This window comes from Monodelphis domestica, chromosome 6 (genome assembly GCF_027887165.1).
Source record: "Monodelphis domestica isolate mMonDom1 chromosome 6, mMonDom1.pri, whole genome shotgun sequence".
Classification (NCBI taxonomy): Eukaryota; Metazoa; Chordata; class Mammalia; order Didelphimorphia; family Didelphidae; genus Monodelphis; species Monodelphis domestica.
In genome coordinates, this window is record NC_077232.1 from 275,890 (window position 1) to 303,635 (window position 27,746).

At 67.5% G+C, this 27,746-nt stretch overlaps 3 protein-coding genes across 15 annotated transcripts; 1 reads left to right on the plus strand and 2 right to left on the minus strand.

Moving 5' to 3' along the window:
- Positions 1-256: 256 nt before the first annotated feature.
- On the minus strand, positions 257-4,578 carry SIGIRR (single Ig and TIR domain containing). Of its 8 annotated transcripts, none has more exons than XM_056801068.1 (10): positions 3,920-4,576; positions 3,347-3,364; positions 2,910-3,105; positions 2,631-2,761; positions 2,406-2,546; positions 1,844-1,987; positions 1,619-1,721; positions 1,373-1,523; positions 891-1,053; positions 257-676 (listed from the first exon to the last, which is right to left on the minus strand). In XM_056801068.1, the coding sequence occupies exons 1-10, from the start codon at positions 4,101-4,103 to the stop codon at positions 492-494; spliced, it is 1,416 nt and encodes a 471-aa protein (XP_056657046.1). In that variant the 5' UTR covers positions 4,104-4,576; the 3' UTR covers positions 257-491. The 8 variants fall into 8 exon arrangements, with proteins under 8 accessions (XP_056657046.1, XP_056657044.1, XP_056657051.1 ...); XM_056801066.1 differs by having other exon boundaries at positions 891-1,077; positions 3,920-4,569; XM_056801073.1 differs by having other exon boundaries at positions 891-1,077; positions 3,347-3,396; positions 3,920-4,034.
- A 587-nt stretch (positions 4,579-5,165) lies between these two features.
- ANO9 (anoctamin 9) lies at positions 5,166-15,332 on the minus strand. Of its 4 annotated transcripts, XM_056801045.1 has the most exons (24): positions 12,320-15,327; positions 9,726-9,797; positions 9,400-9,582; positions 9,186-9,328; positions 9,031-9,077; positions 8,874-8,932; positions 8,721-8,794; positions 8,506-8,640; positions 8,315-8,411; positions 8,164-8,224; positions 8,001-8,083; positions 7,814-7,918; positions 7,540-7,704; positions 7,408-7,444; positions 7,198-7,309; positions 7,016-7,073; positions 6,737-6,834; positions 6,525-6,667; positions 6,253-6,405; positions 6,022-6,169; positions 5,829-5,930; positions 5,653-5,746; positions 5,465-5,577; positions 5,166-5,361 (listed from the first exon to the last, which is right to left on the minus strand). In XM_056801045.1, exons 1-24 carry the CDS (start codon positions 12,323-12,325, stop codon positions 5,334-5,336), a joined length of 2,316 nt encoding a protein of 771 aa, XP_056657023.1. In that variant the 5' UTR covers positions 12,326-15,327; the 3' UTR covers positions 5,166-5,333. The 4 variants fall into 4 exon arrangements, 3 of the variants coding, with proteins under 3 accessions (XP_056657023.1, XP_056657021.1, XP_056657022.1); XM_056801043.1 differs by lacking the exon at positions 12,320-15,327 and adding an exon at positions 11,469-12,107 and having other exon boundaries at positions 8,164-8,411; XM_056801044.1 differs by lacking the exon at positions 12,320-15,327 and adding an exon at positions 10,338-10,991 and having other exon boundaries at positions 8,164-8,411.
- Positions 15,333-17,037: 1,705 nt separating this feature from the next.
- Positions 17,038-27,719, plus strand: PTDSS2 (phosphatidylserine synthase 2). 3 transcript variants are annotated; one of them, XM_056801063.1, is made up of 14 exons: positions 17,038-17,146; positions 17,215-17,317; positions 20,651-20,784; positions 21,115-21,216; positions 22,007-22,089; positions 22,251-22,318; positions 24,909-25,043; positions 25,125-25,175; positions 25,269-25,382; positions 26,153-26,271; positions 26,446-26,560; positions 26,631-26,776; positions 27,056-27,241; positions 27,327-27,719. In XM_056801063.1, exons 1-14 carry the CDS (start codon positions 17,130-17,132, stop codon positions 27,457-27,459), a joined length of 1,506 nt encoding a protein of 501 aa, XP_056657041.1. In that variant the 5' UTR covers positions 17,038-17,129; the 3' UTR covers positions 27,460-27,719. The 3 variants fall into 3 exon arrangements, with proteins under 3 accessions (XP_056657041.1, XP_056657042.1, XP_056657043.1); XM_056801065.1 differs by lacking the exons at positions 17,038-17,146; positions 17,215-17,317 and adding an exon at positions 17,466-17,588; XM_056801064.1 differs by lacking the exon at positions 20,651-20,784 and having other exon boundaries at positions 17,130-17,317.
- Positions 27,720-27,746: the final 27 nt, after the last annotated feature.

A 27,746-nucleotide genomic window follows, 5' to 3' on the forward strand; every position in this document is an offset into this window, starting at 1 on the left:
GCTGGGCTTGGTGAGGGCCCCCCATGAGACGCGGCCCCTAGCGATCCCCCTGAAGTCAGAGCTACCACCGTGGGGCTCTGCTCTAGCGAGATGTGGTGGTTACCCCCCCCCCCCCGCCACACACACACACACACACACACACACACACACACACACACACACGCTCGCTCACAAAGGATGAACAGAGCTCTGGACAAGCAGGGAGAGGGGCCGCAGAGCTCGACTCCCCACCCCCACCTCAAGCAAGAGCTGGTGCTCAAGTCCAAAGAGGGGAACGTTCACTTTATTGTGAGAAAACAGGAACAGGAGGGAGTCCTGGGTTCGAGGACCCCAGACCGAACCATCCTGTGGTTCTCGGTGGCCCCACGCCCAGGCACGGAACCTGGGGGATTCCCGATTTCAAGCTGGAAGGCCAATCTCATTCTACAGCACAAGAAACGGAGGCAGCAGCGTGCTTGGGAGGGAGGAGGTCCTGGGAAGTCCTGGGCGGCCTACACGTCGTCTTCAGTTACCAGGCAGTAGAAGTCAGTCCGGGCGCCATAGTTGCGAGAGCCCAGGTCAGAGACATCGAGTTCATTCCGCTGCGATTCCCCACGAGGAGCCGGGAGGCCCGGCAGCTGGGGGCCTGGGTTCAGGCGTGGCGGGGGGACGTCTTTAAAGATGGGCCCCCTGACACCTGTGGAGAGGCGAGGTCAAGGAGACAAGCCGGCCCGGGCCGGGAGAGAGGAGGCCCGGCAGCAGGCTGGGCCAGGGCCTGCTTCCTGCCTTGGAGGGCCTCCCCGGCCAGGTGGGCCAGGGCGACCGCGCACTCGCGCCCGCGACATCGGGTGCACCAAGACCTGGCGCGGAAGAGACTCCTCCCGTCCAAAGGGCCCAGCAGGGGCTCTCACCCAGGTCTCCCTCGGGGTCGGGGTCCGGGTCGGGGCCGGGCCTGCCCTCCAGGAAGCCGCCGTGGAGGGTCAGCATAGGGTCCTTGTCCTCCTGCAGCTGGGTCTGCGGATCGCCCCTCAGGGCCCTGTAGTGCACCTTGCGTGGCAGGGCCAGGCGCAGCTCCTTCCAAAAGTCAGAGGAGGGCGTCTGCAGGGGCACAGGCGGCCTCAGATATTGGCGAGCCTTGGCCTCGGAGGGCTTGAGCGACTGGCCCAGGGTCACACCGCCAGGAGGGGTCTGAAGCCAGATCCGAGACCAAAGCCAGGGGGTGAGGGAGTTCCCGAGGCACTCCCAAGTGTGGAGGCCAAATGGTACGTCACAGGGTCCAAGGACGGCCCGTGGCCTCCATCGCCGCCTCCCCGGCCTGCTCTGCCTCTCACTGTCCAGGGAGCCCCCCCCCCCAGCCTCACCCCGGAAGGACCGGGTGCCCCTCCCCCCCTACCACAGAGCCCGGCCTCCACAGCAGCAGGGTCACGAGGTGTCGGTGCTGCCGAAGCAGGCGGAGAGCAGGGTGGGAGGGGCTCCGGCTCTGGCCCTCGAAGGCGATGAAGATGGGCTTTCGGGACAGCTCGAGGAGTCTCCACAGGCCTTCCCTGCAGCGGCCAGAGGGAGGGGCGGGCGTTCAGGTGGGGAGGTCCGAGAGGCCGCCCGCCCGCTCAGAGCTCTCCCAGCCCGCCGGTACCAGTACCTGAAGGTGTGTCGGCACCAGGCCTGGGCCAGGAAGGTGTCTGAGAGAACCACGATGAGGCGCCGGCAGCGGCTAAGATTCATGATCAGATCCGCGGAGGGTTCTGGGGGGCGAGAGGAGAGGAGAGCCTGGCAGGGAGGCGGAGAAGTGCCTCAGGGGAGCCCATCCCAGAAGGCCCTGGGCGGAAGGAGGGGCCTCCCTGCGCAGCCCCTTCTGCTCTGGTACCCGAGTTGGGGAGGACATCTCTGTCGTCAAGGAGGAGCTTGTAGCCATGGCGATTCTCCAGCTGAGGTTTCAGGATGAAGTTCACAAACTTCCTGTCCTCGGGAGAGCAGGTGTAAGAGATGTAGGCGTCGTAGAGCTTCCCGTCTGGGTATGGCAGGGAGGAGGGGAGGAGAGGGAGGGGGGAAGGGGGAGAGGGAGGGGGGAGGAAGGAGGTGAGGGAGGAGGAGAGGAAGGGAGGGGGGAGAGGGAGGAGGGAAGGGGAGAGGGAAGAGGGAGGGGGAGAGAGGGAGGGAGGGGGGAGGGAGGAGGAGGGAGAGAGGGAGGAAGAAACAAGTATCTATTAAATGTTTTCTACAGACACTGTGGCTAAGCACTTTACAGATATTACTTCATTATCGGATCCTTGCAACAACCCTGGGAGACCGGTGCTTTCACACTTAAGGAAACTGAGGCAGACAAAGGTGAAGCGATGGGCTCAGAGCCACGCAGCTGGTAGGGGTCTGAGACTGGAACTCGGAGCTTCCTGCCTCCCACCCCCCAGTTCCGCCCCGCCCCCGCTCACCGTTCATCTCCACGTCCCCATACTTGTCTCGGTACCAGAGCAGCACCCGGAGGCGACATCTCACGTAGAGCAGAGCAGCCAGCAGCAAGACGAGCAGGACCAGCAGGGAGGCCAGAACAGCCAGGATGTGGCCTGCAGGGTCTGCGGAGGGGGACAAGGGGCCGTCCTGGAGCCGGGCGCTTCCAAGGCGGTGCTGGGTGGGCCCTCGGGCGCCAGCCCCCCTACCTGTCTTCTGCAGCGTGAAGGTGGCGCTGAGATTGCGCAGGGAGCAGCTCAAGGCGCCATAGTCCTGGGCGCTCGTCAAGTTGGCCTCCAGGACGCTGGACACGAAGCCTTGGGACGCGTTGGCTCCGCCCCTGAGGACACCCATGGGAGGGGCCAGGTAGGGAGGGTCCTGGCTCCTCCCTGACGTTCTGCCTCCATCCCAGGGGCCTCCCCTCCCTCCAGCCCCAATCCAGGCTGGGCTGCCTCTCCCTGGGGCTGGGGGAGGCTCAGCATTCTTACCAGAAGACCTCCCGGATGTCATAGAGGCTGTGGTTCCCCAGCAGGTGGCCGTCCTTCAGCCACTGGACGGTGGGGGGGCAGCGGGCCTCGAAGGCCACCGAGAACGTGCAGTTCAGCGTGACGGAGCTGCCCAGGGCTGGCGCCAGAACCTGATCCTGCCCAGGGCTGAGGGCGGTGGGGGCCGCCGTGCAGAGATCTGTGGGGAAGAGGCCGGCATGAGGCCAGGGACAGCCTTGGAGACCCCGCTCCGTGGCCCCTCTCTCCCGTGGCCCGTTGGTGACACGGTCACAAGCCTGGGCCCCTGGTCCAAGCCCCACCTGCCTGCTGCCACGGGCCAAAGGGCGCTGGGAAGCCCCCCCCCCCCCCCAGCCTGGCCCTCCGGAGGCCGCAGGAGGAGTTTCCTCCCTTCCTCAGGAAGTGGGGCGGCCCAGGCCTACCTGCCATGGCTGCCGGCTCTGCCCGGGGAAGGAAGGCGGCCAGTCAGACCCTGCAGAGGCAGAGGAGCGGACGCTGCACCCAGGGGAAGGGAGCCAGCGGCCGCCTGGGCCTGACCTCTGCCCCTTCCGGAAGGCGGGCGGCGGGCGGGCGGGGGAGCCCTTGGGTGGGCTGGATCTCGCCTCTCCCTCTGGCTTCCTGGCTCCCCGCTCACATCCTCTCCTCGGGTGAAACCCCACCCAGACACTGTTAGCCCCTGGCGGGCCCCACGGAGCCCCGAGGCCCGGCGCCCCCCACCCCTGCGGCTCCCTGGGGCGCGGCGGGGGAAGGGCGGCTCCGGACGGAATCCACAGGCCGCTTTCCTGTTTGGGCCCAGATCCGGCTGGGTCCGGCGCGGGCGGGAAGCTCCCGAGGAGGCACCCCTCCCCCTCCCTCCCCCTCCCCCAGGCCCAGGGCCTCGGCCCGACGGCTCGGCTCCTCACCCCCCGGGCCGGGGGCAGACCTGACTCCCGAAGTCCGTCTCATGGCTCTCCCGGCTCCCTCTTCCCGGGGCGGGCAGTTCACTCCCTCCTCACCTGGACAGGTGCGCAGCAGAGGCGGCGGCGCGGTAGCGGCGGCGGCAGGTGCGGCTCCGCCCTCCCCCGGGCCCAGAGAGGGGAGGGGCAGGCTCCAGGCGGACCTGCCCCTCCCCCCGCCCCCAGAGGAGGGGGGATCCTCCGGCCGGCCTGGGGCTCCGCGAAGCCAGAGCAGCTCCTCCATTGGTGCCGGCTCTGCCTTCTCTGGGGAGGCCGGCCCGGGCGGCCCCGCCCCTAGGGAGAGGGTCAGGTGACGTATCCAGGGTCACCCAGCCAGGAAGTGGCTCCCAGAGAGATGGGCTGTGAGTGGTGGCGGGTTGTTGGGATCCCCGGCGTCTGCTGTGTACTGCGCTCCCTCCCCTTCTCGGGCTCCCGTGGTTCCCTATTACCCCCAGGAGAAAAGCCGGTCTCCCGCCTCCCCGCGCCCAGCAGGCCACGTCCCCGAGAGGCAGCACAATCGGCCGTCCGGAAGCTAAAACCACGCCTTCCTTCGAGGCCTGGTTCTGGGGAGCCCCGCCCGCCCAGTAGCCCCTGGCCGAGTCAATTCCCCTCGGCCTCAATGTTCCCTTCTGCCAAACAGGAAGAATCGCTAAGGCCGGGAGGCAGGCGGGACGTCCTAGTTGGAAAGTGCTTTGGGGCGCTCCCTCAGCTTCCCCCCTCATTTGCATAGGGCTCTCCTCATTGGTGGAGATCGATGACTCGGAGCTCGGCACCTCGCGGCACCCCCCCCCCCGGACGGCGCCGCCTAGAGCCCGAAGACCCGCTTCACCGAAGGGACCTCGTCCGTGCCCCTTGGGCTCGGCGGGCCAAGGATCCTGGGGCGCTTTGCCATTGCCTGCGGCGGCTAAGTGGTCCAGGGACTTGCCCGGCCTATCAGGGCGCCACCTAGCGGCTCATTCGCTCTCGAGAAGCCGGAAGTCTTGCTCCCGGGAGTTTAGAAGCAAAATGGTGCCGCTCGGCATTCCGGGAGCCCAGCGAGGGCCTGTCCCCGGCCTCTTCCTGCGCCGCTTCGATGCCCTCCAGAAGCCGAGGCCGACTCCCGGCCAGCCCCCCCTCCCCGGTCTGCGGCCCGAGTGGGCCCCAAGCCCAGCAGAGGGAGTGGGGCCAGTGGCCGAGGCCTTGCCCCACTGCCGCTGCGCATCTCCGTGGGGGGAGGGGGGAAGGTGCCGACCCTGCTCTGGCTGCACCCAAGGGTGCCCTTCGTGGGGCCTCCACGCCCTCCTCATTCTCGCACTCAGACCCGAGCTTTAAAAAATGGCTTTATTATGGGATGCAGAACAGGGAGAAGAGGGTTGGCACCCAGGGACCCCTCGGAGGGAGGGGTGCCCCATTTCCCAGGCCCCCAGCTGGGCACCCGCACCGGGCAGAGGCCGCTTTGGGCACCCTTAGGTGCGTCCAACCCTCCTTCCGGCCTCTACACGTCTGTGACTCTGGAGCTGAGGCTGTGGAGAACAGAGAAGAGGGGAGGGAAGGGGGAGGCTGAGGGGGGCTCGCACATTGGGGCACCCCCACCCCGAGGGAGGGGCCAGAGGGGGGGTCACCTACCGCAGTTTCTCACAGAGATTCTCAAATTTGTCCTCCAGGACTGTGTTTTTCACTGACTGGGGCACATCCGGGACAAACCAGGCAGCCACGAGCTTCCCGCACAGGGCCACGTGCTGAGGGTGGGAGGGGTGGGTCAGGGTGTGTCGGGGCGCCCCCCCCCCCGCGCCCCCGCCCCCAGCCTGCCTCACCTCAAAGAGGATGAGGAAGGCCAGCCTGCAGGCCAGGAGGAACCAGAAGTGCGCCGAGTGCTTGTATTCCACCTGGTCTCGGTAGTCCCGGTACCTGGGAGAGAGGCGGTCTGAGGGGGCCAGGAGCCCCGCCCCGCGCACACCCCCTCCGGGCCCTGGCCCTGGTGCTGACCTACCTGCACTGGGTCACGTTCTCCCGCCCCAGGCTCGGAACCGGGTCCTGGTAGTCGGCGGTGTGGAACACGGACAGGCTGTGGTTCACGTACCCGGTCAGACAGCTGCGGGGGGGGGGGGGGGCCGGTCATTTCCTGCTGGGCTCCGCGTCCCCCCCAGCAAGCCGCGCCCCGCCCGCCCGCCCGGCCCGCTCACTCGGCCGTGGCGTTGGCCGGCCGGCTGCAGGGCCCGTACAGGTGCCTGTACACGAGCCGCGGGATGAACTCGGACGTGAAGGAGATGATCATCCCGTTGGCGATGACCGCCAGCACCCCGATGGCCTCGAGCACCAGCAGCCAGGTCCCTGCGGGGGGCGGGGGGCGGGCGGCCGGGTGAGGGGCGGCTCGGCCCCCGCCCCCGCCCGCCCCCCCGCGGAGCCGGCCGCACCGATGTCCTTGGCCTTCCGCGGCACCAGGCGGCGCTGCAGCCGCACCATCTTGATGGCGTCCAGGCGGATCTCTATGAGGTTGCTGAAGAGCGCCAGGAGCGGGGCCAGCGGGAAGGCGGCCACGAAGATGGTGGTGAAGCCGTACTGGATCACTGCGCGCCCGGGCGAAGCTGCTCAGCTCGGCCTCCGCGGCTGCTCTGGCCCCCCCAGCCCCCCCCCCAGCGCCAGGCGCCCCTGAGCGAGCCCCGCCCCCCGCCCCGCCCCCACGCACTCATCTCCATGAATTCGTCAAACAGGCTGAAGACGTTGACTTGGTTGAGGCAGTAGTTGTGCAGCCACTGCTCCAGGCTCGGCTCTGCCGGCCTCCTGGCCTGGGGACACTCTCGGACCCTCCTGAGGCGGACCTTCAGCCACCTGGGGGGCGGGTCAGGCGTCGGGCCGCGCCGGAGGGCCCCAGGGAGGGGGGGGCGGGGGGGCACTCACGGGCTCAGGTACTCCACGCAGTTGCTGAGGGTCTGCTTCAGGCCCATGATGACGGCCATTTGTACAAACAAGTCCATCATGCAGCCGCTCGGGTGGCACTGGCAGAGGCAGGGGGCGGCCCTCAGGGGGAGCAGCTCTCCTCGCTCGGCCCTTTGTTCTCCATCGCCCGAGCCCACCGAGAGCCCCTCCACCAGGGAGCCCTCCTGGACTGCCTTTAATGGACAGACACTGAATCTCCCTCCAGGGCCCCCTTGGGGAGGAGGCCGGGCCCACACTGACCTCTTCCAGCCTCCACTGGCCACCGATCCGGACCTGGTTCCCCGGGTGCCCGTTTATCCTGGAGATGGGGGGGGGGCAGAGGAGGGACTGAGGAGGGGGAAGGGCCCCCACAGGGCCCCTGGAGAGCAGCGGCGGCAGCAAAGATGGCCGGAAGGCCCCTCCCCGCACCCAGGACGCCTCACCTGCCCAGGAAGAAGGCGATGTAGAAGAGGGAAGAGAAGTGGGCGAAGAACTGGAACGTGAAGAACTTGATGGTGAAGTTGCTCTCCCGCTCCGAGAACGTCCGCGGCTTCTCTGGGAGGAAGAGGAGGAGCCCGGCCGAGGGAGGCCTGAGGACCGACCCCCAAGCCTCGGGGCCGCAGCCCCCCCCCTCCTTGTCCCCCCCAGCTCACCGAAGTCGCACAGCTTCAGAGCCACCATTCTGTTCACCTGGGGAAGGGCGGGTGGGCTCAGCCTGGGCCCACCCCCACCCCGCCAGGCCCCCAAGTCCGGGAGCAGCTCCCCTCCCCCTCCAGGTGGGCCACCTTGGTCATGATGACGATGGTGACGTAATGCACCAGGGCTCCGGTGACCACCACGGCCGTAGTCAGCTGCCGCTCCAGGAAGGGCAGGGCCGAGTGGCTGAACAGGAAGGTGGCCATGACCCGGTAGACCACGAGGGCGTGGGCCACGCCGATCAGCAGGCAGATCTGGGGGGCGGCAAGATGAGCCCCGCCCAGCGCCCCCCCCCCCGCAGGCCCCCCGCCCCGCCCAGCGCCCCCCCCCGCCCCGCCCCCCCCCGCCCCGCCCCGCCGGTACCATGAGCAGGGAGAAGACGAGGATGGCGCCGCTGTGCAGGTAGGAGTGCTGGTGCTTCTGCAGCTGGTGGCCGGGGTTGTTGATCAGCTCCAAGGCCAGCTCCTCCTGGGGGTGGGCAGACGGACAGAGGGACTGGCGGTGCCCCCCCAGGAGCTGCGGGGGGGCAGGGGCGGGGGCGGGGCCTCACCTGGTCCTCGTCCCAGCCGTAGAGCTTCCAGCTGGAGGCCGTCCGCGCCCGCTCCCGCTTCCAGAACTCCAGAAACACGGTGGCTGGGGGGGAGGAGGGGCGTGAGCGGGCGGGGCCGGGCGGGGCCGGGCGGAGCCCCCCCACCCGCAGGGCGCTGGCTCACCCCACAGGGCCATGAAGATGGCGAAGACCACGGTGCCCTCGTTGTCGAAGAGGTGGGTGAGCTGCGGGAAAGAGGCACCGAGCCGCTGGCGGGCCCTCGAGCCCAGGCTGGCAGCCGCCCCACGTGCCCGGGCAGGGGCCCCCGCCGGTACCTTGGCGAAGGTGCAGATCTCGGACAGCCTCCAGTACTGGCGCTGATGGTCTTGCAGCGGGCACATGATGACCTCTCTGGCCTCACAGACCTCTTTGCTGGGGGGGGGCAGGGGGGGAGAGGCTGAGGGTCCTGCCCCGCCCACCCTGACGCCCCACCCGTCCCCTCCCTTCTGCCCGCCTCCTTCCCCACCTGATCTGGCTGGCGTCGAAGAGGGAGAAGCCGCTGAGGAAGACGAGGAGGCCGGCGCCGGCCGCGGGCACCAGCATCACCGTGTACCAGCCCAGCCAGGCGAAGTACAAGGCCACCTTCTCCCCGAAGTAGGCCCTGCGGGCACGCCGGGAGGCGGGGCCTCAGCGGCGTGCCCGCCCCCCCCCCCCGCCCCCGCCGAGCCCCCTCCCCCGTACCTGATCTTGTCGATGGGCTGTTTGTGGAAGAGGCCCCTCCAGCGCGCCCAGTGATTCTGCAGCAGCTCTGCCCTCTGGACACACGAGTGGTGCCCGTCGGCCCGTGCCCGTGCCGCGCCCCACCCCCACCCCGGGCCTCCCCGGCCTGCCTACCTCGTGGAGAGGAAACATAGCCTCGAACACGTCGTCCCTCATCAGATCGTCGAACTTCTCTACGAGAGACGGCCGGGCTCAGGGGGCACCCGGGGGACCCGCCTGCCCCCCCCCCACCGAGCCCGCCTGGGAGCGAGGGGGCCGGGGCACCGCTTACCCCCATCCACCTCCTTCTTCCGCAGGATGAAGTAGACGATGCGGATTCTGAAAGAGAGGAGTCCGGGCAAAGGGCCGGAGGGGGGAGATGCAGGGCGCTGCCGCAGCCGCCCCCCCTCCCCCCCAGCCTCCCGGTGTCTCCCAGGGGCAGCTCACCGGTCGGCGGTGGGGTACGCGGGTCCCCGCAGCGCTGCCTGGGCCGAGGAGCAGCCGGCCTCCTTCAGCAGCAGCCTGTATCGGCGGAAGATGCTGCCGGGCGCCCTGAGGCCGTAGAACAGCTTCTTCCTGTCCTCGATCTCCTGGGGAGGCGGCAGGGTGGGTCCCCCGCCCCGGCGCCCCCCCTCCCCCCCTCCCGGCCTTGGAGCCCAACCTTGATGGTGAAGCCCGAGTGCTTGAGCTCCTGCAGGAAGCGCTTCCGGCGATAGGCCCGGCCGGGGTTGCTCTTCTCAAGGTCCGACACCAGGACCAAGTCCCAGGCCTCTGAGGCCTGCCGGAGGGAGAAAGAAGGGGAGCGCGCATCCAGTAAGCACCTGCTGCCTGCCTCACGCCAGCCCTGGGGAAACGGAGGCGGCTGGAAACGGACTCGAACTCGCGGCTGCCCTTTCCTGCCACTCTATAAACGAGGAAGCAAGTCCGGGCCTGGCCGCCTCCGGCCCCCTCCACGCCCCGGACGAGGACGCCCAGCTCAGAACTTGCCTGGAGCTGCCCAAACTCCTCCAGCGGGAAACTGTCGGACTCGGACATGGTCTGGGCCTCCTCCTCAGCCCCCTTGGGAGACAGAGCGAGTGTGTGAACACTGATTAAGCGCCTGCTGTGTGCAGGCCCCGAGCCCAGGGCGAGGACGCAGAGGAAGGCCAGGCCAGGCCTCCAGGAGCTCCCGGCCTAAGGGCCGAGCCTGGGAGAGGCTGGAGGCTGCGGGGTGGACGGCGCGGGGCCCGCCGGAGCCCCGGCATTCACGTGGTTCCTTGGGGAGGGAGGACGAGGCCAGCTGGGAGGCCGCCAGTGGCTGAGGGTCAGGGAAGGGGAAGAGGCCTGGCCCGACGTGCCACGGATTCGAGGTGGAGGGAACTGGGGGCGACGCTGGGCTGGGCCTGCACACAGCCAGGGACTCGGGCAGAAAAGGTTCCGGGGAGGAGGCCGAGCCTGAGCCGGGAGGAGTGAGCCCCCTGCAGACGGAGGCACAGCCACGAGGGCGCCCGAGGCCCAAAGGACCTCAAGCGTGCAAGGGCGGAGCCAGCCTCGGCCACCACCAGGCTGCCGACCTCCCGCCTCCTCCCTCCGTGGGTCCCCCGGCCAGCAGGTGCCAACCTTTCCCGGAACTCGGAGAGCAGGTTAAGCCGCCCTCCAATCTCCCAGCAGCCTCGCCTCCACGCCCAGGCCGGCCCCTCCCCTGGCCTTTGTTCCCGGGGCTCCCGAGGGGCCGCCTCTGCCTCCGTCGCGCCCGTCGGGGAGCTCCCGGGGCCTCCCACGGCCACCCGGGTAGGTGCTGGGCTTCTCGCCTGGCCGAGCCTGGAAGCGCTCCCAGCATCCTCTGCCCGCCCTGGGCGGTGGGGCCGCAAGTTTCGGTTGCATCATCTCATCTCTGGGCCGTGATCGCTCGCTCGCTCGACACCTCCCTACTGAGCCCGACTCCCCGTGCAGAGCTTCCCTCCTCGGACCTCCCGCGGCCCCCCCTCTCCGAGGAGACCCCCAACCCTCCCTCTCCCCCCACGGGAGGCCACGTGCCGCCAGCTCCCTCCTCCTCCCCGCCTCCGTCCCTGGCCTTCTGCCTGCTCTGGTGGTCCTCTTCCTCCTCCACGTGGGGGAAGCCCTGGAGGAGCCTCCTGCCCCGGCCGGCTCTCTCCATCCTGAGCTCCCCAGAGCGACCCCGGCACGGGCCACGGCTGTCCCCTCCCGGACGTCCCCTTCTCTGGAGAGCATCCCCTCCCCGTGCTGCCCGGCCTGGGGGGCTGCCTGGCCTGGGGGGCTGCCTGGCCTGGGGGGCTGCCCTGGCCTGGGGGGGGCTGCCCTGGCCTGGGGGGCTGCCCTGGCCTGGGGGGGGGCTGCCCTGGCCTGGGGGGCTGCCCTGGCCTGGGGGGCTGCCTGGCCTGGGGGGCTACCCTGGCCTGGGGGGCTGCCCTGGCCTGGGGGGCTGCCTGGCCTGGGGGGCTGCCCTGGCCTGGGGGGCTGCCTGGCCTGGGGGGCTACCCTGGCCTGGGGGGGCTGCCCCAGCTGGGAGAGCTACCCTGGCCTGGGGGGCTGCCCTGGCCTGGGGGGCTGCCTGACCTGGGGGGCTACCCTGGCCTGGGGGGCTGCCCTGGCCTGGGGGGCTGCCTGGCCTGGGGGGCTGCCCTGGCCTGGGGGGCTGCCCTGGCCTGGGGGGCTGCCTGGCCTGGGGGGCTGCCCCGGCCCCTCTTCTCTCCTCCCTCTCCGCATCATCATCATCATTAAAATCCTGACCTTCTGAGCATCGCTATATGGATTGCTTCCAAGGCAGGAGGGCCGGAAGGGCTGGGCAGTGGGAGTCAAGTGACTTATCCAGGGTCACCCGGAGGAGGTGTCCGAGGCCTGGCTTCCCATCCTTTCTCCCCAAAGCCTCTGCTCTGCAGCTTTCCCCAGTGGTGTGGAGGCCCCGCCCCCCTCTAAGCCACGTGGGTCTAAAATGGTGGCCTCCCCATTCATCCCGGCACTAAGGGCACCTACTACGCGCCAGGCACTGTGCTGGGCCCCTCATCCCAAGGGGGGGCGCTACCTATTTCTATCCTCATTTGACAGGTAGGGAGACTGAGGCAAATAGAGTTCAGGGAATATCCGGCGCGGATTTGGAACTCGGGTCTGCCTGCTCTGGCCCATCCCCCATTGGGCCCCTCCCAAGTCCAGGATCCCTGGCCCCTGGCCCCGCCCAGGCCCTTCCCTCCAGCCTTTCCCTGCTCCCCACCTTCCATTGGCCCTCCTCCGGGGAGCCAGGCAGGGGCCGGGGCTGCCCCCCATGGAGAACAGGCAGGCCAAGCAGGAAGGAGGCTGGGGGGGCGCTCTTTCCTTTCCAGGCCCAGGAGCCCCCCCATTGGAGTGGGGGAGGGTGCCCAAGCTCTGCTCTGCCCCCTCCCCCCACCAGCCAAGGGCGGGGGGGGGGGGGGGGGGCGCCCGCCCTTGGATCACCTGGCAGGATTCTCACCACAGCCCTGATTATCCCCAGTTAACAGGTGAAGAAACTGAGGCAGACAGGCTGAAGTGCTGCTAGAGGAGCATCTCGGGCTTCCTTGCTGCAGGCTCCCGGTACGGGGAGGCCCTTCTGCCCAGGCCGGCCTCACCTGCATGATGGGGGCCTCCTCAGGTGCTTCTGGAGCTCCGAGCTGGGACTTCCGTGTGAGCCTCCCTCCCTCCCAGGAGCCCCAGGCACGAGGGGAGGGGCGGGGACAAGGGGAGGGGCGGCCCCCCTCAGCCCCGCCCTCCCCAGAGAAGGCACCTGCCCCGCGGGGGCGGGAATGTGAGGAATGCAGTGCTTGGATGCGCCCATTGCACAGGCCCCCAAACTGAGGCTGAGCCTGGAGCTGGAATCCACCAGCACCGAATTCAAGTCCCTCCACAGACACCCACTGGCGGAGATGCAGGACTTATTTGCCACTTCCTTCTCCAGCCCATTTTACAGAGGAGGAAACTAAGGCAAACGGAGCTGTGCCTTGGCCAGGGTCTGCAGCTGACTGAGGCCCACTTCTAGCCGCACTGTGAAGCCCAGCCCTTAGGAGGCGCTACAGCCACGCTGGGAGGACCGGCTTTCCCCGGGGGCCTCCCAGGCTCCCTCCCGGTGCCTTTCCTGCCCCGGAACACGCTTAGAACACGCTTAGGCCCCAATTCTTTCCTCCGTCCCCCAGAAGGACATTCCGCAAGCGGGTTGTAAAGGACCTACTATGTGCCGGGCAGCCCCAGCCACGGGGCCGGCGTACCAGGCAGAGGGCAGCCGGAGCCGGAGCGGCCAGCAGGGGCCGAGGAAGGCGGCCTCCGCCAGCCGGGCCAAAGCGCCTTCCCCGGCTCCCCCCAGACCCCAGCAGAGCCAGGAGGGTTCTGGCCTCAAAGGGAGGCCAGAGAGACCGCGGGCGAGGGCGGTCCTGGCTGGAGGGACCCCTCCCCCGGCTTCTCGCAGGGCTTGGCACAGTGCCCGGCATGTTCTACGCCCCGTCCGTCATGTCCCCTTTGGGATATTCATGGCAGTGACACTAGGGTGGTTCAAATGAGGAAACTGAGGCAAACAGAGTCAGTGACTGGCCCAGGGTCACCCAGCTAGGAAGTGTCTGAGCCTGAATTTGAACTCGGGTCTTCTTGACTCCAGGCAACATCGGGACCATTTTACACAGGAGCAGACGGTGGTTGGTCCAGTCCCTCCGCCTGCCCAGCTCTGTGCCCCTTCCTCCGTGAAGCCTGCCACGATCTCCCCGCCCAGTTGTCGGCCATCTCCCTCCTCTGGTCGGCCAGCCTCTTCTCCCCCCTGCCTGCACAGGGCTGTCTCTAGAACGCAATCCCCGAGAGGACAGGCACCGCCCCGTGCCCAGCACAGAGCCTGGCACCCCGGGACTCATCATTGGCACCCAGTGGGCTCCTGAGGCGCCCCCCAGCAGGCGGCCTGTAGACCCAAGTCTTTTGCAAAGGCCCCATAAAAGGATAAAAAGTATGGGCAGGAGACATTCTTCTGAGAGGCCCACCCCCGCCCCATGGCATCCTGGGACAGTGAGCCCAGAGGCAGACACGGAGGTAACCACGGGATGTCGGAGTCCTCTGCTGCGCCCTCACGCCCGGGCGGCTCTAGCTCGCTTCCCTCCCAGTTCCATCCCCCCGAAGGAGGCCGAGTCCCTCCTCTGGATCCGTGCGAGGCCCCCAAAAGCTACACTTTTCGACTTTTAATGGTATTTCATTTCCCCAAATCACGTGCCCAAACAGGCTGTCCCTGTCTCTTCCTGATCTTGAGCTCCAGATTCGAGATGGTGCGGGAGGGCAACGGCGTGAGCAGCACACGCGGCTCATCCTGAATCTGGCTGCACCACTGAGAGGAGCGAGGCCATCCCCCGCGCGTGGCTGCCCAGGAGTGCCGTGGCGCCATCCCACAGGCTGGTTCTTCTCGCTTCACTTTGCCTCCTCCATCCAGGCTTTTCCGAAATCAGCCTCTCCGTCATTTCTAGAAGCACAGCCACGGGCCACGGTTCGTGTGGCCGCCCCTCCGTTTCCGATTCGTTGCCAGCACAAAAAGCTGCCAGATCTATACTTGTCCAAACAGGCCCTTTTCCCTTTTTCTTTGATCTCTTTGGTCCAGCCCCAGTAGAGGGATTGCCCAATCAAAGGGATGCACAGCTTTGGAGCCCTTGGGGCGCAGGTCCAAATTGCTCACCAGAATGGTTGGCTGGGTTCCCAACTCCACCAACAATGCACCAGCATCCCAATCTTCCTCAAATTTCCTCCAACATTTCTCATTTGCCTTTTCTGTCACATGGGCCAATCATAAGGCGGTCAGAGTGATTTAGAACCTCTTTTTCTCACAACTACAGCCAGCTTTGATCTCTTCAGAAAACTGCCGTTCAGATCCTTTGACCATTTATCAATTGGAAAATGCCAGATTTTTCTAAATTTGACTCAGGTGGTCACCTGTTTGAGAAAGGAGGCCTGGAGCAGAGATACTTGCTGTACAATGCCACCCCCCTTCTGCTTCCCTTCCCTTCCCTTGTTTCAATTTGAGTCAAACCGGTCCATTGGACATCCTCTAATGCTCTCCATCTCTTCTTTGGTCTTAAATTCCTTCCTGCTTCCGGGATCACACAGGGAAACCGTTCTGGGTTCCCCTGTTTGCTTATGGTAGCACCTTTCATGTCTACATCCTGTACCCAAGTTGTCCTTCTCTTGGGACTGTCCTTGGGTGCCTGTGGAGAGGGGGAGGGGAGCAGCCCAGCCCCATGGCCCTCTGGCTAGTACTGAACTCTGAGCTGGGGCATCACGGAGAGGGCCCTGTGTGCCTCTCTGGCAGGTGTGCTGTAGGTTCACCACCACAGGCTCATCCCAGCAATTCCTTGAACTTCTCATCGGGCTGAATTTTCTTATCATCACCAGACCTGAGACTTTGGAGGAAGGGGCCCAGGGTGGTGGTGTCTTTCCAGGGAAGGGAGCTGTCACCCTGGAGGGTCTGAGGAATTACTCTGGCCCAGGGGCCCGGAACAACTCTGCAAGCCTCCCCTCTCTCCTGGCCAACTTCCCTGGGGCAGGCCCTCATCACCTCCAGTCTGATCTATAGGAAGGGCATCCTGGGGGTCGGCTTGCCTCAGCTCTCCCTCCTTCCCCCCCCTCACTCCCTAGCACCCCCCAGGAACAAGGGCTGGGCCTGCCCCCTCCTCCCTCCCTGGGCTCCCAAGGCCCTCCAGCCCCGCCCCATGCCAGGATCCCTTGCCCTCAGAGCCTTCGTAGTTTACCCTGCCGGCATCTCAGCAGGTGGCGCCCCCTGCAGACGGCTCTGCTCCCCTCCCACCCGCAACCCTTCAGCCAGTCTTTCCAGAGCTGCTGGGGCCCTGCTCCTGCCTGGGGCGGCTTGAGGCTCTCCCCGGCTCCACCCTCTCTCTGTCCCCTTCCTGGCCCGCCTGCTGCTGCTGCTGCTGCTGCTGCTGCTGCTGCTGCCTCCTAGCATCCCTGGGCACACTGGAGCCCTTCGGGTCCCCCCTCCCCCTTGGGGTCCAAGAGCAGCGGAAGCCCCGCTGGTGGCGGCAGCGCCACCTGCAGACGCGACACTCCCCATGCCAAGGGATTAAAAGCAAGCAGCAGTTTAATGAGAGCCCCCCGGGCGGCCCCAGGTGGTCAGTGGCCTCGGGTGGTGAGTGAGCAGCCTGGCAGGCCTGCCCGCAGGGCGCTTCCAGGGTGGGGGGTGGGGGCCGCTCTCTGTGAGCTCCCTAAGCCAGGGTGGTGTGGGGGGGAGTCACGGTCAGAGGCGGGGGGGTCACGGTTAAAGGAGGCAGGTTCAAGGTTAGGGGGGGCAGGTTCACGGTTAAGGAACTAAAGCCCTGGGGGCAGGGAGGCGGGGACACGGTCAAGGAGGGCGGGGAGATCGTCAGAGGGGGCGGGGTCACGGTCATGGGGGGCGGGGTCACGGGGGCCAAATCATGGGAGGTCAGATCGATGGGGGGCGGAGTCACGACGAAGGGGGGCACGTTCACATTCAGGGGGGGCGGGGTCAAGGTGAAGGGGGCCACGTAGAGGGTGTCCTTGGGCGAGCCCGGAGGGGGCGGGGAGAAGGTGAAGGTGGGAGGGGTCACGGTCAGGGGCGGTGGGACGAAGGTATAGGGCGGTGGCGTTACGGTGAAGGGAGGAGGGGTCACGGTAAAGGGCGGCGGGGTCACGGTCAGGGGCGGCGAGGACGCGGGCGAGGGCGGGGGCGGCGAGATTAGAGTGGCCGGGGTCGCCGCGGCGGCCCGGATAGTCGAGGCCGAGCCGACGAGAGCCGCCTGGCTCTGGCTCTGGGGTTCTTGGGGCCTGGGGAACTTCTTCCAGGAGTGGACGCGGTATGTGGAGGCGGAGGGCTTCGGGGTCACGATCAGGGTTTTGAGGGTCGGGCGGAGGAAGTTGGAGGTCAGCTGTTGTTCGGAGGTGTTAGGCGGAGGCTGCGGGACCTGGTGCCCGGCGCTCGGGCCGGCGATGCCCGACTGCTGGGAGCGGTCGTGGGCCCTAGAGGACAGCTGCCGCGAGCGCGTCGTCGCGGGGGAGCTGATGATCATCCCGGCGGCGACCGCGGGGCCTGGACGTTACCCTGGCAACCGATACTCCGCGGGGTTCCGGAAGTGCTCGGAACTCCGAATCCCAGGATGCCGTGAGGCCCGGCGGCTGCGCGAGGGGCGGGGCGCAAATGAGCTTCCCAGCGGGCTGGGCGTTGGAGGCGGGACCAAGGGTTACCTTGGCAACCGAGCCGCGTCTCCCCGGCCCACGGCTGGAGACGACAAGCTTCGACGCGCCGTGCGGCCTGGGAGCCGCGTCCAGTAACATGCGCCGGCCCTCCCTGCGTGTAGGGCGGGGCCTACGTGCGGGGCGGGACGGGGGCGGGGCGCACCGGGCGGCCTGAGCCGGAGCCTGAGGCGAGCTGAGCCCAGCTCCGCGAACGCCATGCGTAGGGCCGAGCGCCGGGGGGCCCCGGGCCCGGGGCCGCAGGGCAAGGCCTTGCTGGAGGAGCCACCGGCGGAGCCCGGGCCCGGGGCTGGGGCTGGAGCTGGAGACCGGGCCGAGGCCGGGACCGGGGGCCGGCGCAGCACCGAGTCCGAAGTCTACGACGACGGCACCAATACCTTCTTCTGGTGAGCGCGGGTGGGCGGGCGCGCGGCCGTCTGCGCGGGCGTGGACACGGGGAGCGCGCGCCCCCGAGCCGGCCTGGCCCCTCCCTCGACCACCCGCCGGGGAGAAGTCGGGAGCCCCTTACGCGTCTGACCCCGTGACCCCCGTTGACCCCTGCAGCGGCGTTGGGTGGCCTTCCCCCTGACCTTTCTTTGACTCTGGCAGTGCCCGCGCTGGCCCTGGGCCTCCCGGGGGCCTCGGCTGAGGGAGTCAGGGGAAGGCTTCTCGCAGAAGGTCAGTCCGCTGGCCTTGATTAAGTGCCTTCTCCTCCGTGCCGAGCCCTGGGCACAAAGTAAAGTAATGAACTGCGCCTGTCCTCGGGAGCCCCGAGGCCCCCTGGGTCTGCTACGGGCCAAGGAGAGGGGATTCGGGAGGCAGGGGAGGCCCCGGCGTCTCGAGGGATCAGGAGCTAGGGGCCTCGGAGAGCCTGGAAGCAGAGGGCAGCCCGAGAAGCCAGGAGAGCTGGTGGTGGGACGGCCAGGAAGTCAGGGTCACTGGATCCAGTGGAGACCAGTGGGAGAGGCCTAAGAAGGCTAGAAAGGGAGGGCTTCCAATGCTCCTCGAGCCTGAGAGCTGTAGTGGCAGTGGCTACGGGATGGGCCCCACCTGTATCAACTGGATACCCGAATGGAGGATGAACCCCCAAGCAGGCCCGAGGGGATGAGGGCCAGCACCACTGGGGTCTCTTTGAGGGGAGAAGGGACAGAGGGGAAATGGACCAGAGGTGCAGCGCAGGGGAAATGGACCAGAGGTGCAGCGCAGGGGAAATGGACCTGAGGTGCAGCGCAGGGGAAATGGACCAGAGGTGCAGGCAGGGGAAATGGACCAGAGGTGCAGCGCAGGGGAAATGGACCAGAGGTGCAGCGCAGGGGAAATGGACCAGAGGTGCAGCGCAGGGGAAATGGACCAGAGGTGCAGCGCAGGGGAAATGGACCAGAGGTGCAGCGCAGGGGAAATGGACCAGAGGTGCAGCGCAGGGGAAATGGACCAGAGGTGCAGCGCAGGGGAAATGGACCAGAGGTGCAGCGCAGGGGAAATGGACCAGAGGTGCAGCGCAAGGGAAATCCCCAGATGCTCCAGACAAAATGGACAGCCTCGGCACTAGAGTGAGAGAGAATGGAGAATCCAAGATGACTCCTAGGTTGGGAGCCTGAGGGACTGGCAGGCCCCATGTTCCCTGGACAGTAATAGGGAAGGTGGCACTCCCAGCTTAGCACTCCAGGGTGCTGCCCAAGCCTGGATCACCAGTACACACTGGTTGCCCTAGCTCAGGACCACTAAACAGCTATGGGATTACATGTGTCATCTCCAGTCTAGAAGGGAAGAAGCTGGCCTCAGAGAGGTCGATGATGATGGTGGTGACTTGGCCCCCACTGCTGCCCTGGGAAATGGGGGCTAAGAGCTCCATTTTATAGGAAGGGAATCTAAGGCACAATAGTGAAGGGCCTTATCCTGTATCCCAGAGCTGGTAGTGCCTGGCTTTGATTCGCACCCAGGTCTTTCTGGCCCTCTGCCCCAAGTGTGCCCAGAGCTGTGCCCAAGCAGATGACCCCACATCTCCCCACCCACTTCATGAGTGTGAGGGGACGGAGCCGAGCGCCTAGAGTCACTCCACAGTTTAACCAGCTACTAGAGGAGAGCCCTGTGGTTAGTCCCTATCCTGCCTTGGGCACTTGCTGTGGCCAGATCTCAGTCTCCTCATCTGTAAAGTGGGAATAAGAGTTTTCTCTGCCTCCTGGGGAGTAAGGAGCCTCATATTAGGCAGTGGCTGGAAAAGCCTGCTGTGGGATGGCAAGCAGGTGTTCTTGTTGACTGGATTTGGAATCAGACCCTGAGGGGGCCTCCCCAACGGCCCTGCTGCTCCCCTCACTCCATCCCTCTCTGTGAAGTCTTGCCAAAGGGCTCCTCCGGACCCCGGGAGCCTTCTTAGGCTCGGGGCACTCCCCACGTCTGCCTGGGTACTCTTGGGGCAAGTCTTATGTGAGAAGCATCCAGACCGGCTGGGCAGAGATGGGGGAGCCTCGCCCTCCTTTCCGGAGGGTTTCCTTGGGGTGCCTGAGCAAATGCTGACCAGGCACCTTCTCGGTGGAGAAGGGCTTGGGAAGGCTGGCAGGCCTGGGAGGCAAAGGTCACTCTGGGCCGTTTCTCCAGGGCCATCTCCCTGTGATGAGAGGGTGGGGGTTGGGCAGTCGTGAGGGGAGAAACAGGAGTTTGGGAGAGGGGCACGACGGGCCTCAATCACCTGGAGGAGAAGGAGAAAGGGCGGCACCACTGGAGACACTGGGTGAAGAAGCGGCTGGGCGGCCATGTTCTGGGGGGGGCGGCCTGGGAGACCCCCCAGGAGGCCCCGCCCAGCTTTGTGCCCTCTGAGCCCCGGAGGAAGGATGACAAAGCGCTGCTTCTTGTTGGGGTTGCCCTGGAGAGACATTCCCCCTCCCTTCCCCAGGGAACTCGAGCTGACCCGTTCGGGCGGGCACACGGCCTATCTGCCTGTCTATCTGTCCATGGAGGCTGAGCCTGCCGTTGGCCGGCTTTCTGGGGCCCCAGCCGAGGCCGCCGGGGGAGCCTCTCGCCTGCTGGGCTGGTCCGAGATCTTGGAAAGACGCCCCAAGCCAGGAGGGGGCGGCAGGGCTGGTGGGACGGATGGGGGAGGGGCCTTCTTAGGCGGGGCCAGGAGCCCAGCCGCCTGTCCAGGGCCTGTGGGGGGTCGGCGGGCTCTGGGGCTGTTGTCATGGGCAGGGCTGGCCGGCCCGGCCGAGGGAGGCACTTTCCCCAGTGCCTGGGAGGAGGCAACCCTGCGGGTCCTCTAGGAGTGCGCAGACGGCCTCTGAGGACCCGACTTCAAACCTCCCTTCTGACCCTGGGTCTCCCCAAGCCTGTGGGTGGGGGGAGAATTGCTCCCCCCTCCTTTCGCCCCCTGCTGAGGCTGCCTGTGACCTCCGGTCGGTCCTCGTCGCTCAGAGGCTTCCTGAGGCGGCTTGCTCGGGCACAGGGGTGGCATCGGGCCAGGACGCGGCTGGCGTGGGGAGGAGGCGCTTCCCTGGCTTGCCTGGGCCTCGGGCCAGTTCAGCGGCCGACACGCGCTTTTCCCCTGAACTGGATCCCCCCCCCCCCCCCCCCGCCCTCCAAGAACCCTCCCGTAGGGCCGGCCTGCACGATGCCCGGCTCCCAGCTTCAGTCTTCCAGGCTCCGCCCATATTTGGGTCCCCTTCCGGGTGGGGTCAGAGGTCAAGGGTCAGGCCTTGGAATGGTTTCCTCTCTAAATCCTTGTCTTCCCTTCCCACGTTTGCGAGCAGCGTTCTGAGCCTCAGCAGGATGCCAGGGCGTCCTTTGTGCCAGGAGCGGTGCCGGGGGCTCTCATGGACCCTGCGTTCCCACGGGGGAGACCTCACGTAGAAGGAAGCCCAGACGCCGGGGAGGGGGGAGAAAGGTAGATACCCCCCGCCGGGCGGGACCTCGGCCCTCCCTCTGCCCCCCCCCCCCCCCGGGGACAGGTGGAAGATCCCTGCTTGGGCCTCTCGAGCCCCCCCCGGCCCGGCCTCCCTCATCGGCGCGGCTCTCCTCCCTCTCCGTCTGGACCCTTCGTGTGCGCGCTGCCCGGGTGCGGTGGACGGGCCTCCGGGGGGCATCGGCGGGCGGCCCCCATCGGGCCCTCCGCGCTCGGCTCCGGCCCTTCCCGATCTGCAGAGCGGAAGCCCCAGGAGGGGGCGCCCGAAGGGCGAGGCGCCTCTGTAACGGCGTCCCTCTGCTTGGCTTTCAGGCGGGCCCACACCCTCACGGTCTTGTTCATCCTCACCTGCGCCCTCGGCTACGTGACGCTCCTGGAAGAGACCCCTCAGGACACCGCGTACAACACCAAAAGGTAGCCGGCTGGGGGGGGGGCCTCGGCCCGCCCCCTCGGCCCGCCCCCCGCTCTAGGGTCCCGCGTTCAGCCTCTGGCGCACCTCAAAGACCCTTCAGGCAGGGTCTTCTCGCCGCTTTATGGCCAGGAAAAGGCCTGTCGATGGCTGCATCTGCGTTTCTTGGACGTTTTTGGGCCCTCCACAGTCCGTTTTTGCCACGGTGCCGAGCACACAGGAGGACTAGGCAGACTCCTTCGTGTTCCCATCGAGGATGCTCTGAGCCTCGGGGCAGGCAGGGCCGGCCTTTGTCCCCAGCCTTGGCCCTCAGGGCAGCTTCTGGTGGCTCAGAGCCCCCGTTGTTGACAGATGGAGGGCAGCCGCCAGGCACCTCACTGAAACCACCGGCTGGGCCCTTGGTCTCGGGAGCCCCTCAGACGTTGGCCGGAGGCTCTCCCCAAGCCGAAATCGGGCGGCCTCTCGGCAGGCTCCAGGAAGGGGCTGCAGGAGCATTGATTCCCAGGCGCGCCCGGGGGCAGTCCCGTGCCGAGCATCCTCGTGGGATCCCTGCCACGGCCCTGGCAGGTGGTCGGGCTCCTTTTGTCGCCCCTTTCCCAGATGAGAACTGAGGCAAGCGGGTTCAGTGACTTCTCCAGGGTCACCCGGGGGTCAGCCTCCAGGGCTCCACGTGACCGCGACGCCCTTCACAGGGCCTTCAGGCCTTCCTCTGAGGGGGGCCTCTGGCACAGGAGGGCCCTGAGCCCGGGGCAAGCGCCGGCCGACACCCAGGGCAGCTTCCTTCTTTGTCCGCAGAGGGGTTGTGGCCAGCATCCTGGTGTTCCTGTGCTTCGGAGTCACCCAAGCGAAAGACGGCCCCTTCTCCAGACCGCACCCAGGTAACTGGGGGGGGGGGGGAGAGACAGACAGACAGGCAGACAGGCGGACGGACGGGCCTGAGAAGGCTGGCCAGGCCCGGCGCAGCGGGGACGGTGTCTGGACGGGCTCCAGGGGCCGGGGGGGGCCCCAGCTCTGCTCTCTGCTCTCTCCGTCTTCGCAGCTTACTGGAGGTTCTGGCTGTGCGTCAGCGTCGTCTACGAGCTCTTCCTCATCTTCATTCTGTTCCAGGTAAGCCCTTGTGGGGTCTCTTGCGGTCAGCTCAGGCCTGGGGAAGAGGGCGGCCGCGGCTCTCTGAGATGACCGTTTCCGGCCACAGAGGGAGGGCCTGGAGGTGTCCGCTTTGTCTCTCCTGCCACAGGTGCCCCCCAAACTCTCCGGGGAGCAGGCCGGCCTCGGGGCTCTCTTCCCAGAGGGTCCCCTGGAGAGAAGGTGCCCCTCCCCTTTTGGGGGGGTCATGGGGCCCCTGCCCCACCCACAGAAGCACCAGCCCTTTTCAGGGGTCTCTTGATTCCCGGCCCTTCGGCTGCCTCCTCTTCGGGGCTGGCCTCCTTGATTGGCTTCCTCCCTCCCACGCCCCCTCCTCGCAGAGTCACACCAGGAGCGTCCCTGAGTTTGGTCGGGGGGAGCCCTGCGTGCCTGGCCTCGAGCTCGCCCGGGGGGAGAGTCGGAGGAGCCGGTGATGTCGGGACCCGTCGTCGCCTTGGTGGGAGCCGCAAGGGGGGCCGGGAGGGGGCGCAGGTGACCGCCGGGACTCTGGTCTCTTCTCCACCTCCGCGGAGGCAGCCTCGAGTGCGGTCCGGCCTGTCCAGGCCGCCGGCAGGCCCTTGTGCGTGGCGAGGGAGGCCCCGCGGGGAGCCGACGGGGCGCTTTGACCGTCGCTCTTAGAACGAGGCCCTCCCCGAGCCGGGATGCTCGGATGCAGGCGGCCGGCCCTGCGCCGGGTGCCGCATCCCGGGAGGCGCCACGTGGATGGAGATGTTGGGAGGTGTGACGGGCAGAGCAGACCAGCGCGGTCTGGTCCAGTGGGCGCGGGCACTGCGCCCCGAAGCGGGTCGTCCGTGGTGCCCAGAAAAGAGCCTGGCGACTCTGATGCCCGTGCCAGCTGGTGCCAGTGAGGTCAGCGAGAAAAGGGCCTCAGGGGCCGACCCCAAGAGACACCGGAGGCCCGAGTGAAGCCGGGAAAGGGAGGCCATCGAGAGACACCGGAGGCCCGAGTGAAGCCGGGAAAGGGAGGCCATCGAGAGACACCGGAGGCCTGAGTGAAGCCGGGAAAGGGAGGCCTTCGAGAGACACCGGAGGCCTGAGTGAAGCCGGGAAAGGGAGGCCGTCGAGAGACACTGGAGGCCCGAGTGAAGCCGGGAAAGGGAGACCCTCAGAGGCTGTTGAGAGATACTGGAGGCCCAAGTGAAGCCAGAAAAGGGAGGCTGCTGAGAGACACCGGAGGCCCGAGTGAAGCCGGGAAAGGGAGGCCATTGAGAGACACCGGAGGCCCAAGTGAAGCCGGGAAAGGGAGGCTGCCGAGAGACACTGGAGGCCCGAGTGAAGCCGGGAAAGGGAGGCCCTCGGAAGCCGTCAAGAGACACTGGAGGCCCGAGTGAAGCCGGGAAAGGGAGACCCTCAGAGGCTGTTGAGAGATACTGGAGGCCCAAGTGAAGCCGGAAAAGGGAGGCCCTCGGAAGCCGTCAAGAGACACTGGAGGCCCGAGTGAAGCCGGGAAAGGGAGGCCCTCGGAAGCCGTCAAGAGACACTGGAGGCCCGAGTGAAGCCGGGAAAGGGAGACCCTCAGAGGCTGTTGAGAGATACTGGAGGCCCAAGTGAAGCCAGAAAAGGGAGGCCCTCGGAAGCCGTCAAGAGACACTGGAGGCCCGAGTGAAGCCGGGAAAGGGAGGCCCTCGGAAGCCGTCAAGAGACACTGGAGGCCCGAGTGAAGCCGGAAAAGGGAGGCCCTTGGAGGCTGCGGGCACCGTGGTCAGTGTCGTGGGGCTCCTGGCTTCGTCTTCTTGGCCTTGCCGGTTCCCTTTTCCCGAGGGAGGTCACGGCCTCTTCTCTCGCTCTTGGTCTCTTCCAGGCTGTGGAGTGCCTGGCAGTGAAGGCGGCAGTGGGACGCTCTGGAGACCCCGTCTTGGCCCCGGGCTCACGGGACGGCCTGCCGAGGAGGGGCCTGAGAAGGGCGAAACAAGCGCGCGGAGGCCGGCTCTCCTGCAGGGCTGCGTCTGTCCGTCTGTCCATCACTGCTTTGTAGAAACAAAGGGAGGAGTGAGCGCAGCGGGCAGGGGGAGGCCGGAGGCCGGGCAGTGAGGCGTCGCCTGCCGCACTTTGGCGCAGGAGGGCCGAAGGAATGACCGTTGGCGGGCGCCATCCTCTGGGAGGAGCCGCTGGAGGCGGAGGCCGGGCCTTGCCCGGGGCCTGTGTCTGAGGCTGCATCGGAGCCTCGGGGGGAGAGACTGAGGACAGAAGCTGGAGGCGAGGCCTGGGCTTGTAGGGAGGCCGGAGGGGAGGCTGGCCCGTGGACGGGGAGGGTCCGAGCGCGTGTGTTTGGGGGCCGTCGGGCCGTAGGGAGGGGGCAGGACGCAGCCTGGTGGGAGTCCAGCCGGGGGGAGGCCGCGAAGGCCCTGCAGCGGGGCTGTGCCGAGGGCTGTGCCCGGAAGTGCCCCGGGGGAGGCAGAAGGCAGAGCCTTCAAGTCCGGGAGGACCCCCAGGAGGCGGCGCTCCCTGGGGGCACAGGTGGAGGCCCCGCCCTCCCCTCCTGGGGTGCTCCCTGGGGGGGGCCGTCTCGGCGCCCCCCTCAGCCCGCCTCCTGGTCCTGTGACTCTTGCAGACGGTGCACGACGGGCGGCAGTTCCTGAAGTACATCGACCCCAAGCTGGGCGTCCCCCTGCCCGAGCGCGACTATGGCGGCAACTGCCTGGTCTACGACCCCGACAACGCCACCGACCCCTTCCACAACGTCTGGGTGAGGCCCTCTCCACGGGGGTCCGGGCGGCCAGCCCTGGGGGCGGGGCTTGCTGGCCAACGCCTTCCCGTCTCCTTGCAGGACAAACTGGACGGGTTCGTTCCGGCTCATTTCCTGGGCTGGTACTTAAAGGTACGGTGCGGGGGCGGGGCGGGCACTGGGCGGGGGCGGGGCGGAGGAAGGGGGCGGGGCCCGGTGCCAGGCTGCCCGTGCCCGTGCCCGCAGACGCTGATGATCCGGGACTGGTGGATGTGCATGATCGTCAGCGTGATGTTCGAGTTCCTCGAGTACAGCCTGGAGCACCAACTGCCCAACTTCAGCGAGTGCTGGTGGGACCACGTAGGTGGCAGCCCGGCCCGGCCGCGGGGGGCGGAGAGGCGGGGCGGAGCAGGGCGGAGGGCGCGGAGGGCATACAGAGGGCACGGAGGGTGCAGGGGGCATACAGAGGGCACAGACGGTGCAGAGGGCATGGGGCATACGGAGGGCGCAGAGGGCATACAGAGGGCACAGGGCGCAGAGGGCATACGGAGGGCGCAGGGGGCATGCAGAGGATGCAGGACGCAGAGGGCATACAGAGGGCACGGGGCGCAGAGGGCATACAGAGGGCACGGGGCATACGGAGGGCGCAGAGGGCATACAGAGGACACGGAGGGTGCAGGGGGCATACAGAGGGCACAGACGGTGCAGAGGGCATGCAGAGGGCATGGGGCATACGGAGGGCGCAGAGGGCATACGGAGGGCGCAGGGGGCATGCAGAGGATGCAGGACGCAGAGGGCATACAGAGGGCACGGGGCGCAGAGGGCATACAGAGGGCGTGGAGGGTGCAGAAGGCACGGAGGGTGCAGGGAGCATACAGAGGGCACGGGGCGCAGAGGGCATACAGAGGGCACGGGGCGCAGAGGGCATACAGAGGGCACGGGGCGCAGAGGGCATACAGAGGGCGCAGAGGGCATACAGAGGGCACAGGGCGCAGAGGGCATACAGAGGGCACGGGGCGCAGAGGGCATACAGAGGGCGCAGAGGGCATACAGAGGGCACAGGGCGCGGAGGCCCCAGAGACCTCCCTCCCAGACACCTCCGGGCTGCCCCGGCTCTGTTCTGTCCTCAGTGGATCATGGACGTGCTTCTGTGCAACGGGCTGGGCATCTACTGCGGCATGAAGACGCTGGGCTGGCTCTCCCTGAAGACGTACAAGTGGCAGGGGCTGTGGAACATCCCCACCTACAAGTGCGGGCACCACCGAGGGCCCCCAGAACCCGGGGGGGCGTCTCTGTCCTTCCCCGGCTCCTTTGCGGGTCCCCTTCCCGACTGCAGGCCGGTAGCCCGTGGGCGCGAGGCCCCGCCTTAGAGGAGGGGGCAGGCTTGCTGCCCCCGCACAGCCCCTCGTGCCCGTCTCCGCAGGGGCAAGATGAAGCGGATCGCCTTCCAGTTCACGCCGTACAGCTGGGTGCGCTTCGAGTGGAAGCCGGCCTCCAGCCTGCGCCGCTGGCTGGGCGTCTGCGGCATCATCCTGGTGGTAAGGGGGCGGGCCGGGCGGGGCTGGGGCCGGCTGGGGCGGGGTCCGCAGGCCTCTCTGTCCCCCCCAGTTTCTCCTGGCGGAGCTCAACACCTTCTACCTGAAGTTCGTGCTGTGGATGCCCCCCGAGCACTACCTGGTCCTCCTGCGCCTCGTCTTCTTCGTGAACGTGGGCGGCGTGGCCATGCGCGAGATCTACGACTTCATGGACGACCCGTGAGTGGCCCCGTCTCGGCGGGGGGTCTGGGCCACTGTCCCCTGAGTCGGGGATGTCTGGGGGGGCTGGCACCGGGGCTGCCCCAAGACCGTTTTGGGAGGGCACCCCACTGCTCCCCCTCTCCCAGCATCCCATCCTTGGGGACCACCCAGCAGAAGCCCCCCACATCCCAAGAGATGCCCAAAGAGGTCAGGCCCTCCCTTCCCCTTGGGCTCCGGCGAGGCCGGGAGCGTCCCTGAGCCCCCCCCCCCCTCCGGGCCACTGCGGGTGGCTTTCAGGAAATTCCACAAGAAGTTCGGCCAGCAGGCGTGGCTGGTGGCGGCCATCACGGCCACGGAGTTCCTGATCGTGGTCAAGTATGACCCGTACACGCTGACCCTGTCGCTGCCCTTCTACGTGGCGCAGTGCTGGATCCTGGGCACCGTGCTGGTCCTCACCTGGACCGTCTGGCGCTTCTTCCTCCGGTGGGTGCCACTGCCGGGGCCACGGGGCCACGGGGCGGGGCCTGCCCTTCCTGCTGACCCCGCCCCTTCCGGCCTCTCCCCGCAGGGACATCACCCTCCGCTACAAGGAGATCAGGAGGCAGAAGCAGGAGAGCAGGAGTGAGGCGGAGCGAGCGGCGGGCGGCAGCGAAGGCCTTTCTCCGCCGCAGGAGGAGCGGGCCAGAGACGGGGACCTGTGAGCAGCCGCCCGCCCCCCACCCTGGGTGTGCGCTGCCCCGACCCCCAAGGGGGCTGAGGCCGGGGGAAGGAGGCGGCTCCCGGCGGCCCACAGGAGCCAGGCCTGCCGGGGCCTGCCGGGCCCCCGAGTCCACCCCATAGGAGGGGGAGGCCCCCAACCAGGGGCTCGAACCCAAGACCGGCTTCTCCGTTGCAGCCTGCACCCGGGCTGTTGGCGTCCTTTTGCCCAAACTGGGCCCCAATAAAGAAATGAAGGAAAGAAGCCACGTTGGGGCCTTCTATGGGCTGG

Bases quoted from the DNA above. Each gene is read 5' to 3' on its own strand.
- SIGIRR (XM_056801066.1), bottom strand. From the start codon at position 4,103: ATGGAGGAGCTGCTCTGGCTTCGCGGAGCCCCAGGCCGGCCGGAGGAT. The intron at 1,524-1,618 runs GTACTGGTACCG...TGGCCGCTGCAG, and splicing joins TGGTGCCGACACACCTTCAG to GGAAGGCCTGTGGAGACTCC. The intron at 1,078-1,372 runs GTAGGGGGGGAG...GTGCCCCTGCAG, and splicing joins TGTGGAGGCCGGGCTCTGTG to ACGCCCTCCTCTGACTTTTG.
- PTDSS2 (XM_056801063.1), top strand. The intron at 22,090-22,250 runs GTAACTGGGGGG...CCGTCTTCGCAG, and splicing joins CTTCTCCAGACCGCACCCAG to CTTACTGGAGGTTCTGGCTG. The intron at 25,383-26,152 runs GTAGGTGGCAGC...TTCTGTCCTCAG, and splicing joins GCGAGTGCTGGTGGGACCAC to TGGATCATGGACGTGCTTCT.
- ANO9 (XM_056801043.1), bottom strand. From the start codon at position 9,773: ATGTCCGAGTCCGACAGTTTCCCGCTGGAGGAGTTTGGGCAGCTCCAG. The intron at 9,583-9,725 runs GCAAGTTCTGAG...CCGTTTCCCCAG, and splicing joins AGGAGTTTGGGCAGCTCCAG to GGCTGGCGTGAGGCAGGCAG. The intron at 6,170-6,252 runs GTGCGGCCGGCT...CGCCCCCCGCAG, and splicing joins GCGGAAGGCCAAGGACATCG to GGACCTGGCTGCTGGTGCTC.